Raw genomic sequence first — 14,849 nt, 5'->3', positions numbered from 1 at the left:
ATTGCATACATTTTGATATGTATATACCCTTTCCCCAGTCCCCTTACGCTGGTAATTATTAAGAAATTGCTCAGTATCGTATGCGGTAATTTCTGTAGACACTTTGGATGGTAACCATGGCAGTGCAGATGAAAATGCATTGCATGCTACCTACTTAAGAGCTAATGACCATCTGCCTCCTGAGCAGAAACACATGAATACAGCAGCTTAGGCCAGGAGTGTGTGTCACAGAGGGTCTTCATTTAAAGGTTTGTCTAATTTCACCTTGTTTTTGTTTATTGGAGTCATGAAAGCCAGTGGGAATGCTTTGTCTCTGGGGTTTTCAACCCTGCATATTTTGACTTTTTCCAGCTGAGCTTCTAATTAAATGTGCTCAAATGAACGATTAAATGACTCTCATCATAGAAGTATTAAAGTGACCTCAGCTGAGGGATTTCTGTAGTTCCTGTGTTTTATAGCAACAACAGTGACTTGTTTGGCTTACATTGTTGATTACACTAGTCATTCATTCACTGTAAATCCCAGCATATCCCAGCTTGAAAAACTTCTACACAAAATTTTATTGAACAGTAAACTAATTTTGAGGTGTTTGCCTGGTCACTCTAGCACATTTTCAATGATAACATGTATGAATGCTGAGATTGCCATTTGTTAACTACTTGTCTGATGTAGGGTTGCAGTGTTCCAGAGACTATGCTGCTGACATAGAGCATGAGGCAGGGTACACCCAGGACAGAATACGAATACATCCTGACATACACGACAATTTTGGAGTCCCCACTCCACCTGAAACGTGTCTTTGTACTGTGGGAGGAAACCTACATGAGCATGGGGAGAACCTTCAAACTGCCCACAGACTGAGCTGGATTCAAATCTATGTCTGAACCTTCAGTCCAGGCACTGTGAGGCACCAGTGCTACCTGCTGTGTAGCCATGCTGCTAAGTGCCAAGATCTGTTTTAAGTGAATTCATTGCATTTATCAGTATCTGACACTTTTCACCGTGTCAGAAGCACAGCTGCTGTATTTTGACTTTTGTTTAGCAAGAAACTTATACAAATATCATGTCACTTTCAAAGGGGAAGGTGTGGATGTCAGCAGAAAAAGGTACCATTTGCTTCAGAATTGTCTTTTTCCTGCATCCCTCCAACCCCCCCCCCCCCCCGAAGTCAACTCCGGATCAGGGCTGGACAGACGCTGATGTAGTACGTGTGCTGGGAAGGTTGCAGCACTGCACCATGCATTGAATGTGCTTCCCTTCTGGCAGCAGTCAGCTGATGAAAACAAGGTGTTGATGATGGAAGACAAATGTGCATATAGCCAAAGTGCCACTGCAGAGCGTGAATATTTTACAGCGCTCAGCATGCTTTTCAATATCCTTACGTTTACCTCATTGGTTACAAATAAGGAAACGTAAAACTAAACTACCTGGGGCAGCGATTGGAGTCGACACCTAATTAAAGAGCATGGGTTCAAATCCTCCCTCCTGCTGTAGTACCATTGACGAAGGAAGGCACTAACCCTGAATTGATACAGTAAGTATTACCCTTCTGTATAAATAGGTAAAGCACTGTAAATACCTTACGGTGTAAACATACTCTTTTAAGCCAATGTGGAGAGAAGTAATGATTTAAAGAATGAAAAAGTGAATTTGTTCATTGATGGGACAGTGGTAGTGGTTAAAGCTGCTACCTTTGGACCCAAGGGTTACAGGTTCAAATCTCACCTCTGGCTGTAGCACTCTTGAGCAAAGTAGTCACCCTAAAATTGCTCCAGTAAAAACTACCCAGCTACACAAATGGATAAATAATTGTAGGTATCCTAACATTGTAAGGCGGTTTGGAGAAAAGCATAAGCTAAATGAATGTGTTCAAACTGAACAATGACATCAGTCTTGCAACAATTTAAATTATGTGCATGTTGGATTGATACTGAGCAACTTCTCTCTCCTGGCTCTGACTGCAGCCACTGTGGTAGCTGATCTGCCTGAACATGTGTGGAAAAGAGGGAAGGAAATCTCTGGCCTTTTATGGCAGTCCACCTGCATGGACAGGCATCACCTTGGCAGCGTTGTCTCGGCTATCTCTGTCCCTTCAGGCGGGATCAGCCGATGCCTGTTTGACAGCCTCTCGCTTGACCTTTTGGCTTCTTGAGTTTTTCTTTACCCTCTTACATCTTCTCTGTGGTAAGCCTGCGATAGGAGTTGGATGGGAGGCTGTTGCACGTCCTGCCTCCTGTCCTTATTCTAACCCTTTAAGTACCACAATGTCCTAATCCCTACCTTAGCAGACCGACAGGTGATCACGCTTGAACACAAGCATATGGAGAAGTAAGTGCCAGTTGACATTTTTATTGAGATTTATGGTTATGCCGAGTGTGACATGGACATACGAGGCAAAGTTCAGAAGAAGACTTTAAATTCATTTGTGTTAAGTCCCAGTAGTTACATAATAGCATGCCTTCTAACCATGCATATTTCATGTTGGTCCATTGCTTTAAAATATTTTCCGCTTCCTAATGCACAGTTATCTCCTCCACTGCCTTTTCCTGTTCTTAGGACAGTCAAACCCACATGCTGATTCAAGCCAAGAGATCCTTATGTTTACGATTAAACTGTTGTATACATAAGTATATTTATCATAATAAATAGTGAAAATAAGGATAAGCTTTATATGAGTGAAAATCCTCTTCGGAGTTCTTAGTGCGCACAAACATTGTGTACAACTTGCATAACAGCACACTGCAAGCTCTTGGGTGCATATGGCTGTCAAGTGATGGTCCCTGTTACACTGGTACTCTTGAAATGTAAAGAAGCTGTAAAATTATAAAAGGTACAACAACTGACATGTCTTTTTGGCTAATAAATTCAATACTGCAACAGGCAACGATGACAATCTATGGTGTACTATCCTCTGTCACAACCTCTTCCCAACACAGATGAATCCCTACAGGCACACCACCATTCCCAGCCTCCACTAAAGGAGCCAAAGCAGCAACCTGGCTCAACTTATCCATCATCAGCAGTGCAGCAGCTGGTGTGTTTAGGGTTGTCACCTTGCAATCTGACTGTCCCAGGGTTGAACCCCCTTCTGCTGTAGTACCCTCGATTAAGGTACTTACCCTGAACCGATACAGTAAAAATTACCCCCCTATATAATTGGGTAGATCAGTGTAAGTTTAACACTTCAAGTCACCTTGGACAAAGGCATCAGCTAAATAAAGAATGATAATCTGGGTGTTTAAAGAAAATGCAGACACTAATCTGATCATTCCCCGCATTACATGTTTGCAAAAGAAACAACAGCATTTGGGAAACAGCTATAGGCTACATGCTAGAGTGTATTTAATTCTTCTTACCTAGAATAACTGAAAGCCCTTTATGCTCCTTTGAGGAGCAAACACCATGGCATGAACACACAGTAAGTAAATGCCCTCAGTCTGTAGGAAAGAGCACTGGAGTGAGTGTGGTTCCAGTGCATGCAGCTCATGATCTATGAATCCTGCACTGCACACTGTCAGTTACAACGCAGCTGAATGGACTGGGATGCAATTGGGTGGCAAACTAAGCTCAGGAAAGTTTAATGACACAAAAGGCTAGAATTCCTGCCATGAGAATGATGGCTGTGAAAATGATCCCTGCAAAGACCTTCTTGAGGCCAGCTTCACTGTCCATTTCCTTAGGCTCTTCTTCACAGATTGAAATCACACCGACAGAAGAATTGCCCACGCTGACTGTGGACTTGAGCTCAGCTCCTGCCTCCTGCTTGGCCTCCACAGCCCACGGCGCCACCTGGACCTTCATCTCCATTTCTTCCATCATCTGAACAACTTGGGCTATTTCAGCCTCCAGCTCCTTCAGGTCGGCCGTGTCGATGTTGCTGTCAGCCTCGTACTTCATGTTCTGCACACTCATGGCCCGGGCGGCAACAGTTGTGGTGCTCCCGCTCATGCCGGTCTGGATGAGGTGGCGGGTCGGCACCTGCAATGGGAAATCCTGCCCTATTTCTAGGGACCTCTTCATATCCACATCCAGGAGCTCCATGCTGCTGGTGAAGAGCACCCATAGGCGCTCGTACTCAGAACGGTCCTCCTTGCTGATGCTCTTGTCCTTGAGCAGAGCCGTCAGCTTGGTCCGGTTGGCTGCCGCCAGTTCCTGGGCTTTCTTACGGGTCTTTCTCAGCTCTTCGCGCAAGTTCTGCGAGTCTGAGGTGCTGCCCAGGGTGATGACTAGATGCCTGTAACAGGCAGTCACCCTGTTCAGCGCATCTAACATGGTCTTACATTCCTCTTTCCCCATGTTTTCCTCTTTCTGTTGCTTTGTACCTCCAAAAACTGATGAGATGTTTGAGAGGATGGGTGAGATGCACAACCCGGTGGGCTCGGCCTCTCTCGTTCCGGATCACCGTCTTTACATCCAGGTGCCCCTACATTCGAAAGCAGCTCACCTCGGTGGATCCCTGTCCACCCAGCCTCCCCGTGCAGCTTGGCTTAGTCCCGAATGGCCCCAGTAACCTGCTTTACTCGCTCGGGTTCCCCTTCCAGATTAGTCGGGATGAAAGCATGCCGCCATCAGATGAATTAAATGCCAGATGAAATCACTGCTGCTAGTCTGTATCAGAAAGCATGCAGCATACCTGTCAACATGTCCATCAGTGCACTGACAGGCAGGTGTTGGCCAGAGCCCCTCCAAAGTGGTAGCTGTACTGATTCCTTACCCCACGGTGCTGGAAAATCTGCAGCACAATTTCTTGATTGTGTGCTTCCCCCCCGCAGGATTTAATCCGATTGTAGGGTGATGAAACGGTCCTTTTTTTACCGCGCTGCGCAGAGCAGGATTGTTTGTGCGAAGACGAACCCACTGATGTGAATGAGGTGATGGCTGCTGGAGAAGGAAGAGGACGTGCTGCCGCCTCTCTCCAGCCAGAAGGACCATCCGCTCGAGATGCTCCAACATGGGGTTTAAATAGCGCCGAGCGCTCCGGCGCACTCACATGCGCACACAAAGCGGGGAGAAAAGCGCACATCTCCCCTGTCAATCGTATGGGAGGGAGGATTACACCTTCTTCTGGTTGGTAGATATCACGATACTAATTTGAATGTCGGATTCCATTGGCTGTCTTTACGTCACTCTGGCGCAATCCCCGCCCCTTTCATAGTCGCTCTGGAAGTGTAGGGCGCCGCCGCGGAATGGAGGCGCCTCGAAGCTCGCTCGATTTCGGCGGAGGGAAGCAGTGCGCGGTGCGCGACACGTCTCCGGCGCGCGCGGCCACACGGGTGAGTGTCCAGAGCGCGGGCTTTTTTTTTCCCCCCACTCAGTGCAGACGGTGCAGGTGGTGCCTGAGGCCCGGCGTCGGTTGTTCACTTACAGATACGACCTTCAGACTCTTCTCCAACTTTGTTTCTTGTGTTAAAGAGTGCAAGTTTAACTGTCAAGCGGCGGGCAGGTTTAGTGCAGTGAATTTACACACACAGCGGCGCTCGAGTCGAATGTGTTAAAACTGACGTGTTAATACCACTCTTCAGGAACGCGAGCTTTCCAAATTCCATTATAACACCTCATCCTTTCCTACGAAATTGTTATTATTGTTATTAGTTTGCAGAAATTGCTCCTCAGGTGTGTTTGTGTGAGTGTGTGATAGAGAAAGTGCATAAAGTATAAAACTAAATCATGACTTCCAGCCAGTCCAGTGTCACTCACTGACTTAATTTTTTCAAAAGTAAAAAAGTAAGAATATGAATATTTAAACTAAGCTGTGCACAGTTGAACTGTCTTTAAAACATTCCTGTGTAAATAAGTGTTTTTCTACTAAATTACTTTTATCTTTATCCTCTCAATTTTGTCTAATTGGTACAAGTTACCCACAGCGTTACAGTAAGTAAGTAATGCTGCGCTACTCAATTTGCTGGACCGAGGCTTGTTTACCACGTTGTACTTTGTTGCAGGGGTCGTGCTCTATGTAAGATCTGGCAGAAATGCTGTAATAATGAGATTTGGTTCGCAGAGGAACACATGACCCTTGTTTTGAGATGCTCTGATCTAGGAGACACGTGTTTTCTTTACTGGGCCACCAACTTTGCCCACTACTTCATGTTACTTTTCTACAGTAATTGACACAGCAGGGTATTCTTACACTGACCCTTGAGTTGCTGTATGTACCTTGACTGAGGGTATTACAGCATCATCTGGGATTTGAACCAGGAACCTATTTCAAAGATCATTACGGAGACAAATGGGGGGAGGGGATCTTAATCTAACCACCTAGCAGTGAGAATCATTCATCTGTGATGAAAATGTAGAAATGTTGCAGCGGTTTTGTTGCTAGGGAACCAGGATGCCCTTTGGCAGCGCATGGCGACTGTGGCTTGTCCTTCGCTCCGGCTGACCGCACACGGTGGCACCTCCCGCTCTGTCTGATCGCATGAGGCCGGCAGTCGCCACACGTCCGCGTTCGCAGAGGTGTAGCTTGGAACAAAATCGGTTTTATCTTGGCCGCAAAGCTTTTCGGAAAAGGCTGAATGCTGCTTTGATGTTGACCTCTTTGCTGTGAAACATTACTCATATTTTAAAAATTTATTTTAGACATTGTGCAATACAGAAACCACAGTGCATGACCTCATATTATACAAAAACCATCCCCAACCCTCCTGCCCCCCGATGAAGGAATTGAAATAGATAGCTAGGTAGATGAACAAAGAAATAAATAAAATGGAGTAACAATTAATAAGAAACACTGGAAAATTCTGCAGAGGAGCCCTGCAATATGTGTCTTGTCCAGTTTTGAAAATTGTTGCATCAGGTCTCTGACCCAGTGGGCATAGGAAAGGGGGGCACTATATTTCCAACATTTTAAAATTAGGTGACAAGCCAGTAAAGATGCAAAGGTGCTTAGGTTATGGTGACTATTCGTCACCGTCATCCCTTCAGGAGGTGACGAATAGTCACCATAAAGTGTGTGAAATGCTTAGGACCAAAAGAAGGTTTATTCAGGACAGGCTCAGAAAGTATGCCCTGGAGAGGCCAGGATTTGGTTGCATCTGTCACATGAAGAGTCTAGATCTGGGTGAATCCTAGCCAGTTGGGCTGTAGCCATGTGCAGGCAGTGCACCACCTTGAACTGGATCAATTTATGATGCCCACAGGTAGAGGAGATATGTATCCGACTGAGAGCAGCTGACCAGTCTTGATTCGAGAGGGTAAATTGGAGACCTTCTTACCAGGCAACTCCAAAAACAGTGAAGGAGGGCATGTGTAATGTGTGTGAGTCATTGTATATTACAGAAATGGCTCCATTCCTAGTAGAGTCTAATGCAAAAACAAAATCAAACAGAACCGCATGAGGAGCCGTAGGAAAGTGGGGGGGGGGGTAAATTCTTAACGAAATGTTACAGTTCCAAGCACTGGTTAAAATGGCATTTTTAGATGGTAAATTTGCCAGATAGCTGATCGAAGGAGGCAAAACAAGAGTCAGTAAACAAATTGCTGAGAGACCTCAGTCCCCTAAGATGCCAGGTATAAAATGTGGATTCTAAGAAACAAGAGGGAAAGGTGGTGTTCATAGCAACTGGAAAATGTGGGGAAAATGACTGGAAACTGAATTATCTTCTGAACTGAGCCCAAATTTTAAGGATGGCAGTTAGTGCTGGGTTGGAGCTGTAATGGACAGTTGATAGAGCAAGAGGGGCACATGCCAGTGCCAGAATGACATTTGTTTACAGCTTCAACAAGCTTCGGGATTCACCCAGGGTGGCCCAGGTTCTTGTAGATGGTTCTTGCTCCAGCAGCTAATGCAGTGAATATTCACAGTCCGATAGTAAAACCGAAGGTTTGGTAGTGCCAAAGCTATTATGTGTTTTGGTCTTTGAAGAAATGATCTACATTTTTGAAGGACTTTTTTGCTCCAAACGAAGGAAGAAATCAGGGTTGAATAGCAGCAAAAAAATTAATCTAAATAAACAGCGGACTTTGGAAGAAATATTCGATTTCAGGTCATTGATGCGAGCTGACCATCAGCAATGGAACATTCAACCATCGTTTCAAGTCTTGCTTCACCTGTCTACCAGGTCTGAGATGAATAGCGAAAAAGATTCTTACGGCTGTTGTTCGTGTTTTAATACATGTTCCCAGGCGTACACTTGTAACATTTACATTTGTTAGTTCTAATGAAATGGAAATTTTCCTTCTCCCTGAAGAATTTAGGTCTCCAGTAACTGTAAAGTGATATAATAGGTTGATTAAAATCTAGTAGACCCTTTTTGTCCAAAGTGACATAAAGTCGGTAAAGAAAAGTGCATAAGTAACAGAGAAATGCATCTACAGACAGGCGATTGTCAGTCACTGTCACTACAGTCACTGTAGTCCAGCAGCACTGTTTCTGCCTGCACACATTACAAGGACAGCTGTATACACATTGGATGAGGAATATTTTTTGAGCAGAAAATGTGAATGTTTATGGAGCTGACAGGAGATCGAGAGAGAAGTGAGTCGGAAAGAGGTGTATTTTGAGACCTTTCTGGAATGTTGAGAGGGATTCAGCAGTTCTTGGTGAGACTGGGAGATTTTTCTGCCGCATCCGAATCAGAACCGAGAAGCTTCGGGCTTTTGATTTTGGACCTTTTGAACAAAGGTGGAGCAGAGCGGCAGATGAGCTGGAGCGGTAATGTGAAAATCTCTTCCTGCTTTGCCTGCTGTCTCGCTGTAACAGTTTGAGTTTTGAAAAACTGTACAGAAAAAAATGAAGATTCTTAATTGCCTTTTCTTTGTCTGGATAAAAAGGATTTCTGTCTGTGGCCTGTGGTGCATCAGCTGCTTTCCTGAAAAATGATTTCACAGATAAAATTTGCTGTGGGCTGACCCACACACACACACAAGTCATGAGTGTGAGGACCCCGGACTGCTCTGCCCTTAGCAGCTGTCTCACATCACATGGTGCATTCCCAAGGGCTGCAGTCAAACATCCCCCTGACAGCCGTGAGGGAAGGCTGGACGGGCGGTGTCTCGTGCCTTGCTTTGCTGGGAGTGGGGGGTCCTTCCAGTGGCGCAGCAGTATTTCAGTGCAAGCAAATTGTGTTCCCCATCCAGTCTTGAAAGTGATTTTTGATTCTGTGAAATTATATTATTGTGAACATACCTAATCCTCTTGAGTCAGCTACAACAAGTGAGTAAATACTGTAAAAATACAGTGCATTTTTAAAGTGTACGTGTGCGAGTCTGCCGCTGTCCGCATTGATTTTCAGTTATTGCTTTAGGACTTTAAAGCTCTCAAATTCTTCTAATCTTTCAACTTTGAACAATACTGTTGTGTTTGGTAAGTTCCTGCCTATTACTCCATTTGTGAAATATGTAAGAAATGTGAGGAAAACGCATCGAGCGTTTCTGCTTGACATCCTGCTGTGGCCTAAGGTGACAGTTATGATAAGATATGACGGAACACACCCCACATGTGAGCGGCAGAAATTTCAGCATGTGACACCAGTTTGATTCAAATGCTTGGTTTCAGTCATTGTGTGGAACAGCGATCTTTAGGCCTTTCGCCTGGGGCCTCTTCGCACCTGAGTTCAGTAAGCTGTCTGGACTCATAAACACATTTTCTGCTTGTTGGCTGAATTTTTTTTTTTTTTTTTGCACCCTGAATTTTTGTGTTTGCGAACACATCAGGAGAGGCTTTGTTATGCCTGAATCCCACTGGGGGAGCAGATGGTTCCACGGTTTTCCCAACTGTCCCCTCTCAGGGCTGGATGTTTGAATCCCACCTGTTTGCATCTGTTTGTTTAGGAGGCACTTTTTCTTCAGAACAATCTGCGGTGTGACCTTTGTACACTAAGCTGCTTTCAGTGCTTACCCACAGCGTGGTAATTTGTACTCTATCAGTTTTGGGTAAGTACTTTGTTCAACTGTATTACAGCAGCAGACATGAGTCCGCTGAGTGCAAAGTAACAGCTCAAACCGCTACGTCACCTGATGTCTGCTTACTGTGAGTACCTCGAGTAAAAATTAGTTGTACAAGTCAGTAAATAGTTGTAAGCAAAAGTGTCAGCGAAATGATTAAATAATAATGACAGCTGTCCTCTGCAGTACGAACTGCAGCACTGTAAGTGCAAATTTTAAGAACAGAATATGCTTTTCGGTTGAATTTCTTGAGTGTGTGTTTCTGCATGTCGGGAAAGCAGTGCAGCAGGAGTGCAGGAGGCTGGGTTCACTCATTCTGTTTTCCCACGTTCTGGCTTGGGTCGTCTTTTATCTACAAGGGACGTGACCCCATATCATGCCCAGGTAGAGCAGATTCTCCCTCCCTTACTTTTCTTATTGTCACAAGTTGCTTGGCCCCTCTCTTTCATCTTACTTGTTAGTTGTTTGTTGTGTGTGTGTGTGTGTGTGTGTGTGTGTGTGTGTGTGAGAGAGAGAGAGAACCTTACCTCTTTCCTTTCCTGTTGAGCTCAGATCCTATTAGATATGTCTGCAGTAATCCGCAAACCATTAGTTCAGTTAGTATGACCTGTTCGCTTCTGAAACGTGTATAAAATTAAACACTTTTGACAGCAAGGGAAGGCTGTAACAGATCTTGCTGCCACTGAGATGATGTGTAAGGACTGTGTGTTTGTTGTCTGAATATGTGTATGTCCACATTGCAGGAGCATCAGTCCCTGTTTCACATGGCTCTGTATGATGAAGACGTCCTGAAGAACCCTTTCTACCTCTCCCTGGGGAAACAGAGGCCAGACTTGTGCTCCTGGGTTGCAGAACGTAATGGCATTGTAAGCAGAAATAACAAAAGCTGTTTATTATTTTTCTATTTGTTTAGATTTTTTAAAAATTACATTTACAAACAGTGCTCGGTTGCAGCAGGAGAGGCGAAAGCTGTACACCGAGGAATCTAAATACAATATATTCACATACGTAAAACGAAGGCTGAAAGTCAAGTGGTTACAATATTTCAGAGGCACGAGAGCAGCTGAGATCTCGTTCAAAATGACCTGATGTGCACGGTGCTGTACTTAATGTGTTTATTCTGAAGACACTTGTCATCAAAGTAACCTGGGGTGATACCCAGTTGTACAGTGCAGCACTGCTGCCCTTTTGGGTTCGGCTTTGGCAGTTCCTGCCCAGGGTTTCAAGCTTCGACCTGTTGGTCCACTGTCATAACTACCAGCTCAGTGACCCAGGCTCGACAGTGAGCAGATGACATGAAGGAGGGTCAGGCTGAACCAACACCCTGTCCTCCACAGCACATCTGTGGCTCTCAGGACTTCAGGAAGACCTGCAGTGAGGAGCACAGCACATGGCACTTCCCTGGGCCTTGTGCTTGAACCTGTACGGTGCACACTGCTCTTACAGCTGACTGTAGACCCTGCGGCGCTCAACAGGTTCATCACAATGCTGTAATACACCTACTGTACACGAGGATCTGTTCTGCAGAGTGCTCCTGAGGTTCCACAAGCCGCTAGTGGAGCTCAGACATTGTGAGAAGGAGCTCTTTCAGTATTTAGTAGAGTTGATGGTGTTGCTCCTTGGACCGTCCCTGCAAGAAAAACCACTGGGCACAGAAGCCTCTAGCAGGCACATTTTGCATCACAAACACTGTATAATATAAAGCTGTGAGGATAGTGGAGGTTTTGTGAAGTTAATTTCCTTTTTTTCTTTACATAGCTGAGATAATACAAGTGCCATTGGACGAAGGATGATTTTTGAAGAGCCCACTGGTTCTGGACTTGATAACTCTCAGTAACTTGTGCGATTGAGTGTTTTCCAGCAAAAGCCGGACTTGTCTTGGTGTGACACTGCGTGGCCCACGGTTTCACATACACGCAGTTACAGGGCAGACCGCTGCTTGCCTGAACATTATCTGTCCGTTCCAGAGAGTCTCCTCGTTTTTCAACACCCCATCATTGTGTATCATCAACCGCTTTGGTAACGCATCCATGCTTGGGCATGATTCGCTGTCATACTCCGCCACTGTTTGGAAGATATACACTGTAAGAATTCACTTTTCTTTTTAGTGAACACACCCTAATACACTTAATACAGCTCATATTCATCCCTGTTGGCGTGTGTACGTGAAGCAAAATATTATGAAGATTATTCATGCAAAAGGTTGCTGTCACACAAGCAACAGGCGTAAATGTCTCCCTCGGCCATGGAAATTTCAATCTAGTAATGTCAGCGTTGTTTAATTATTATGACTGGGATTTGTAATTATTTTTAATAACATTTGTTTTTGTTAAAATGACCACTAAAGGTTGTAATAAATTACCCATGGAGCTTGATTCTAATACTATAAAGTCCCTTTAAAGAGAAGTTATTTAGTTATTTTATTTCTTATTCTAGGGAACAGCAACATGAGAAACCAGACACCTTGAAATAGCAGTCAAGCTTATTGGTAAACAACATGTGAAGGCAACGTTACAAAGTGATACAGCGAGCGCAGCTTATTCTCTGTTCATTTGTTCCAGTTCTGCTCCTTATAGCGGGAGGTTCTATTCCCTGTGGCTCTGCTTTGTGCATTTGATACACACGTACAAGCTTTGCTCTCTCCAACTGATACACACTTCACGTGCTTTGCTGCCGTAGTTCTGTTGGGAGACGTCACATGTCCCGCTTGCGGCTGACAGCTCCTGGAGCGCCATGAGCAAAGCACCAGTCGGTAATGTTTGTAAGCATTAATAACTGTTGTGCCGCATCGCGCTGTCACCCTCGCACGCAAGCAGACGCACTGTCCTTTTCCGAGGTAGATGCTGCAGTTGTGTCGATTGGCAGTTTTATCCATCTGTTGCCCGTCATGTGTCCCACTACAGGTCCTTGTGCCACGATGTGGGAGTCTTCACACGCGCTGCTTCCCACCAGGCTGCTTTGAGGACCACATCCTGCAGGCAGTAGATGGCGGCTACAGGACCTGCTGTGGGAAGGTGAGTTAAAGTGGCAAGTATTTGCATCTCTCTCTCCGCACTGCTGACTTTTATCATCTGAGCAAAGTCACCCATTGTAGAAGAAAAGACCAAGCTAGCAAAGAGAACAGGAAAATGTTGCACATGCCATGTTCACCAGTTTCTGCTTAAACATGGTAATCAGCTCAGCTTCTGATGCTGCGTTTGTTAGGGGGAGTCGGGATGTTGTATAATCGGCTCTTTCACCATTTACACATATCAGCAAATTTACCGCTTTATGCAATTGCTTTGTTTTGTCCCGCATTGTTGAACGTTTCTTCAAATGGCTGTTAAAGAACTTTAATTTAACTAACTAAACTTTCTGTAGGAAGTTCTCATTGAGGACCGTCTAGTTAAGCTGGGAGAGGGCTTCCCGGTGCCTGCCGCAGTGCCCGTTCTCTTTGAGGAGACCTTCTACAACGAGAGGGAACAGAGCTACAGCATCCTTTGTATAGCTGGACCCATCAGCACCGTCCACAGCGGAGTCAATCTAGTGGGACGTTTCTCCCAAAGTCCTGCAACCCCTTATTACGGGCCAGTTTTGTCGAGCCCGACAAGGGTCAGCCACCCCACAGCGCAGCCCGCCCTGGTCAGCATGGTATGCCGCCTCAAAGATGCTGAGGATGTCAGGGACTTTCTGGGGCAGCATGCCGAAAAACTGGACGAGTTGATTGGTGCTTTTTGTCGTGCCTTCAGGGAACAGGAGAAGAAAGGTCTTCAGTACCATATTGTAAGTCAAAAGGACTCTGTATGAATGTACTTGTGTACAACCCAGTCCCTGTGGCTGACCTATAGTTGTGCAGCTTTTGCAGCTTGGTTGTTATTTTAAGAGCTGATCCATCCAAAGTTCAAGTAGCAGGTCTTAGCACCATGGTAGCTATGAGCTCCCATGTGTCTGACGCAGTGGAACCGTTTCCTTTCTCATCCAGATTCTGAATTTAGACTATTAAACCACATTAAAGGCAATGCATTGTGGGAGTCCAATGAACTAACTGAAAGGGCTTTGCAGCTCTGGCACCCATCCCATGTCGGGTGGCTGAGGGCTCCTGGCTGGGGTGCGGGGAGGTCAAACCCACTTCCATTCATAGAGCCCAGGCTCCCTGCTGTGCCACCAGTGAGCACGATCTCTGAAACCGCTTGTCCCAAGCGGGGTCTCGGCAAGTCGGAGCCTAACACGGCAGAGGGGGAGGGGACACACCAAGGACGAGACGCCAGTCCGTCACTAGGCATCCCAAGCAGGACTTGAACCCCAGACCCACCAGAGAGCAGGAGCCGTCCAAACCCGCTGCGCCCCCTGCATGAGCGCAAATAGAATTATTATATATATGAAAGATGAGCATTTGTGCTGGACACATTCAAATTCTTACAAAATTCAGAATACAGCATTGTTATCTTTGAACCCATGATGTATTTATAGTGTATAAAAGCCGAGAACTGAAGTCCGGTTTAGAACTTCCGTTTCAGCATTTTTGAGCTGTCTTCTTGCTCTGCGTAACCAGAAGAAGTGATGCCGTATGGGGTGTGTCTAAGCTGTGCAGCTGTCATCTCCCCGCAGGACTCGGTGAGCACGCTGTACAGGAGGTGTCTCCAGTACCTGCTGAGGGACTCGTCCCGCCTGGTGAGTTGTGTGTATGTATGTGTATGGCTGCCAGCTGTGTGCTGTCCTGAGCGCTCGTGACAAGCCCTGACGCTCTGCTGGTCCATGTGTTTCAGAGAGCGTTGGCCAAGCAGGAGCTCCAGATGATGCTGCTGAAGCAAGCTGTCGAGGTGGGAACTCCTCGGTCACCACCCACTGTTTCCCGTTTCCCATGGAGCTTCTCCACATGACACTTCACTGGTTAATTTCATGAATCCACGACTCTCTACTGAATTGAAACTGTCAGTCTGCGTGTTATGGTTGTTACTAGAGAGCCTCCAGCTCTCTGTAGGATA

At 45.6% G+C, this 14,849-nt stretch overlaps 2 protein-coding genes across 2 annotated transcripts in view; one reads left to right on the top strand and one right to left on the bottom strand.

Moving 5' to 3' along the window:
* Positions 1-3,059: 3,059 nt before the first annotated feature.
* LOC108926186 (regulator of G-protein signaling 9-binding protein) lies at positions 3,060-4,358 on the bottom strand. The gene has a single exon (XM_018738749.2). It carries the CDS (start codon positions 4,294-4,296, stop codon positions 3,568-3,570), a length of 729 nt encoding a protein of 242 aa, XP_018594265.1. The 5' UTR covers positions 4,297-4,358; the 3' UTR covers positions 3,060-3,567.
* Positions 4,359-5,208: 850 nt separating this feature from the next.
* Positions 5,209-14,849, top strand: part of LOC108926187 (ankyrin repeat domain-containing protein 27-like) — a 26,834-nt gene continuing 17,193 nt past the window's right edge. The window contains exons 1-7 of the mRNA XM_018738750.2: positions 5,209-5,273; positions 10,629-10,751; positions 12,789-12,899; positions 13,246-13,417; positions 13,493-13,647; positions 14,473-14,535; positions 14,631-14,684. Of these exons, the coding sequence (XP_018594266.1) occupies positions 10,650-10,751; positions 12,789-12,899; positions 13,246-13,417; positions 13,493-13,647; positions 14,473-14,535; positions 14,631-14,684 (657 nt within the window). The 5' untranslated portion in view covers positions 5,209-5,273; positions 10,629-10,649. The remainder of the gene's footprint in view (positions 5,274-10,628; positions 10,752-12,788; positions 12,900-13,245; positions 13,418-13,492; positions 13,648-14,472; positions 14,536-14,630; positions 14,685-14,849) is intronic.

This window comes from Scleropages formosus, chromosome 7 (assembly GCF_900964775.1).
Source record: "Scleropages formosus chromosome 7, fSclFor1.1, whole genome shotgun sequence".
Taxonomy (NCBI): Eukaryota; Metazoa; Chordata; class Actinopteri; order Osteoglossiformes; family Osteoglossidae; genus Scleropages; species Scleropages formosus.
This window is presented reverse-complemented; position numbering and strand designations above follow the sequence as displayed.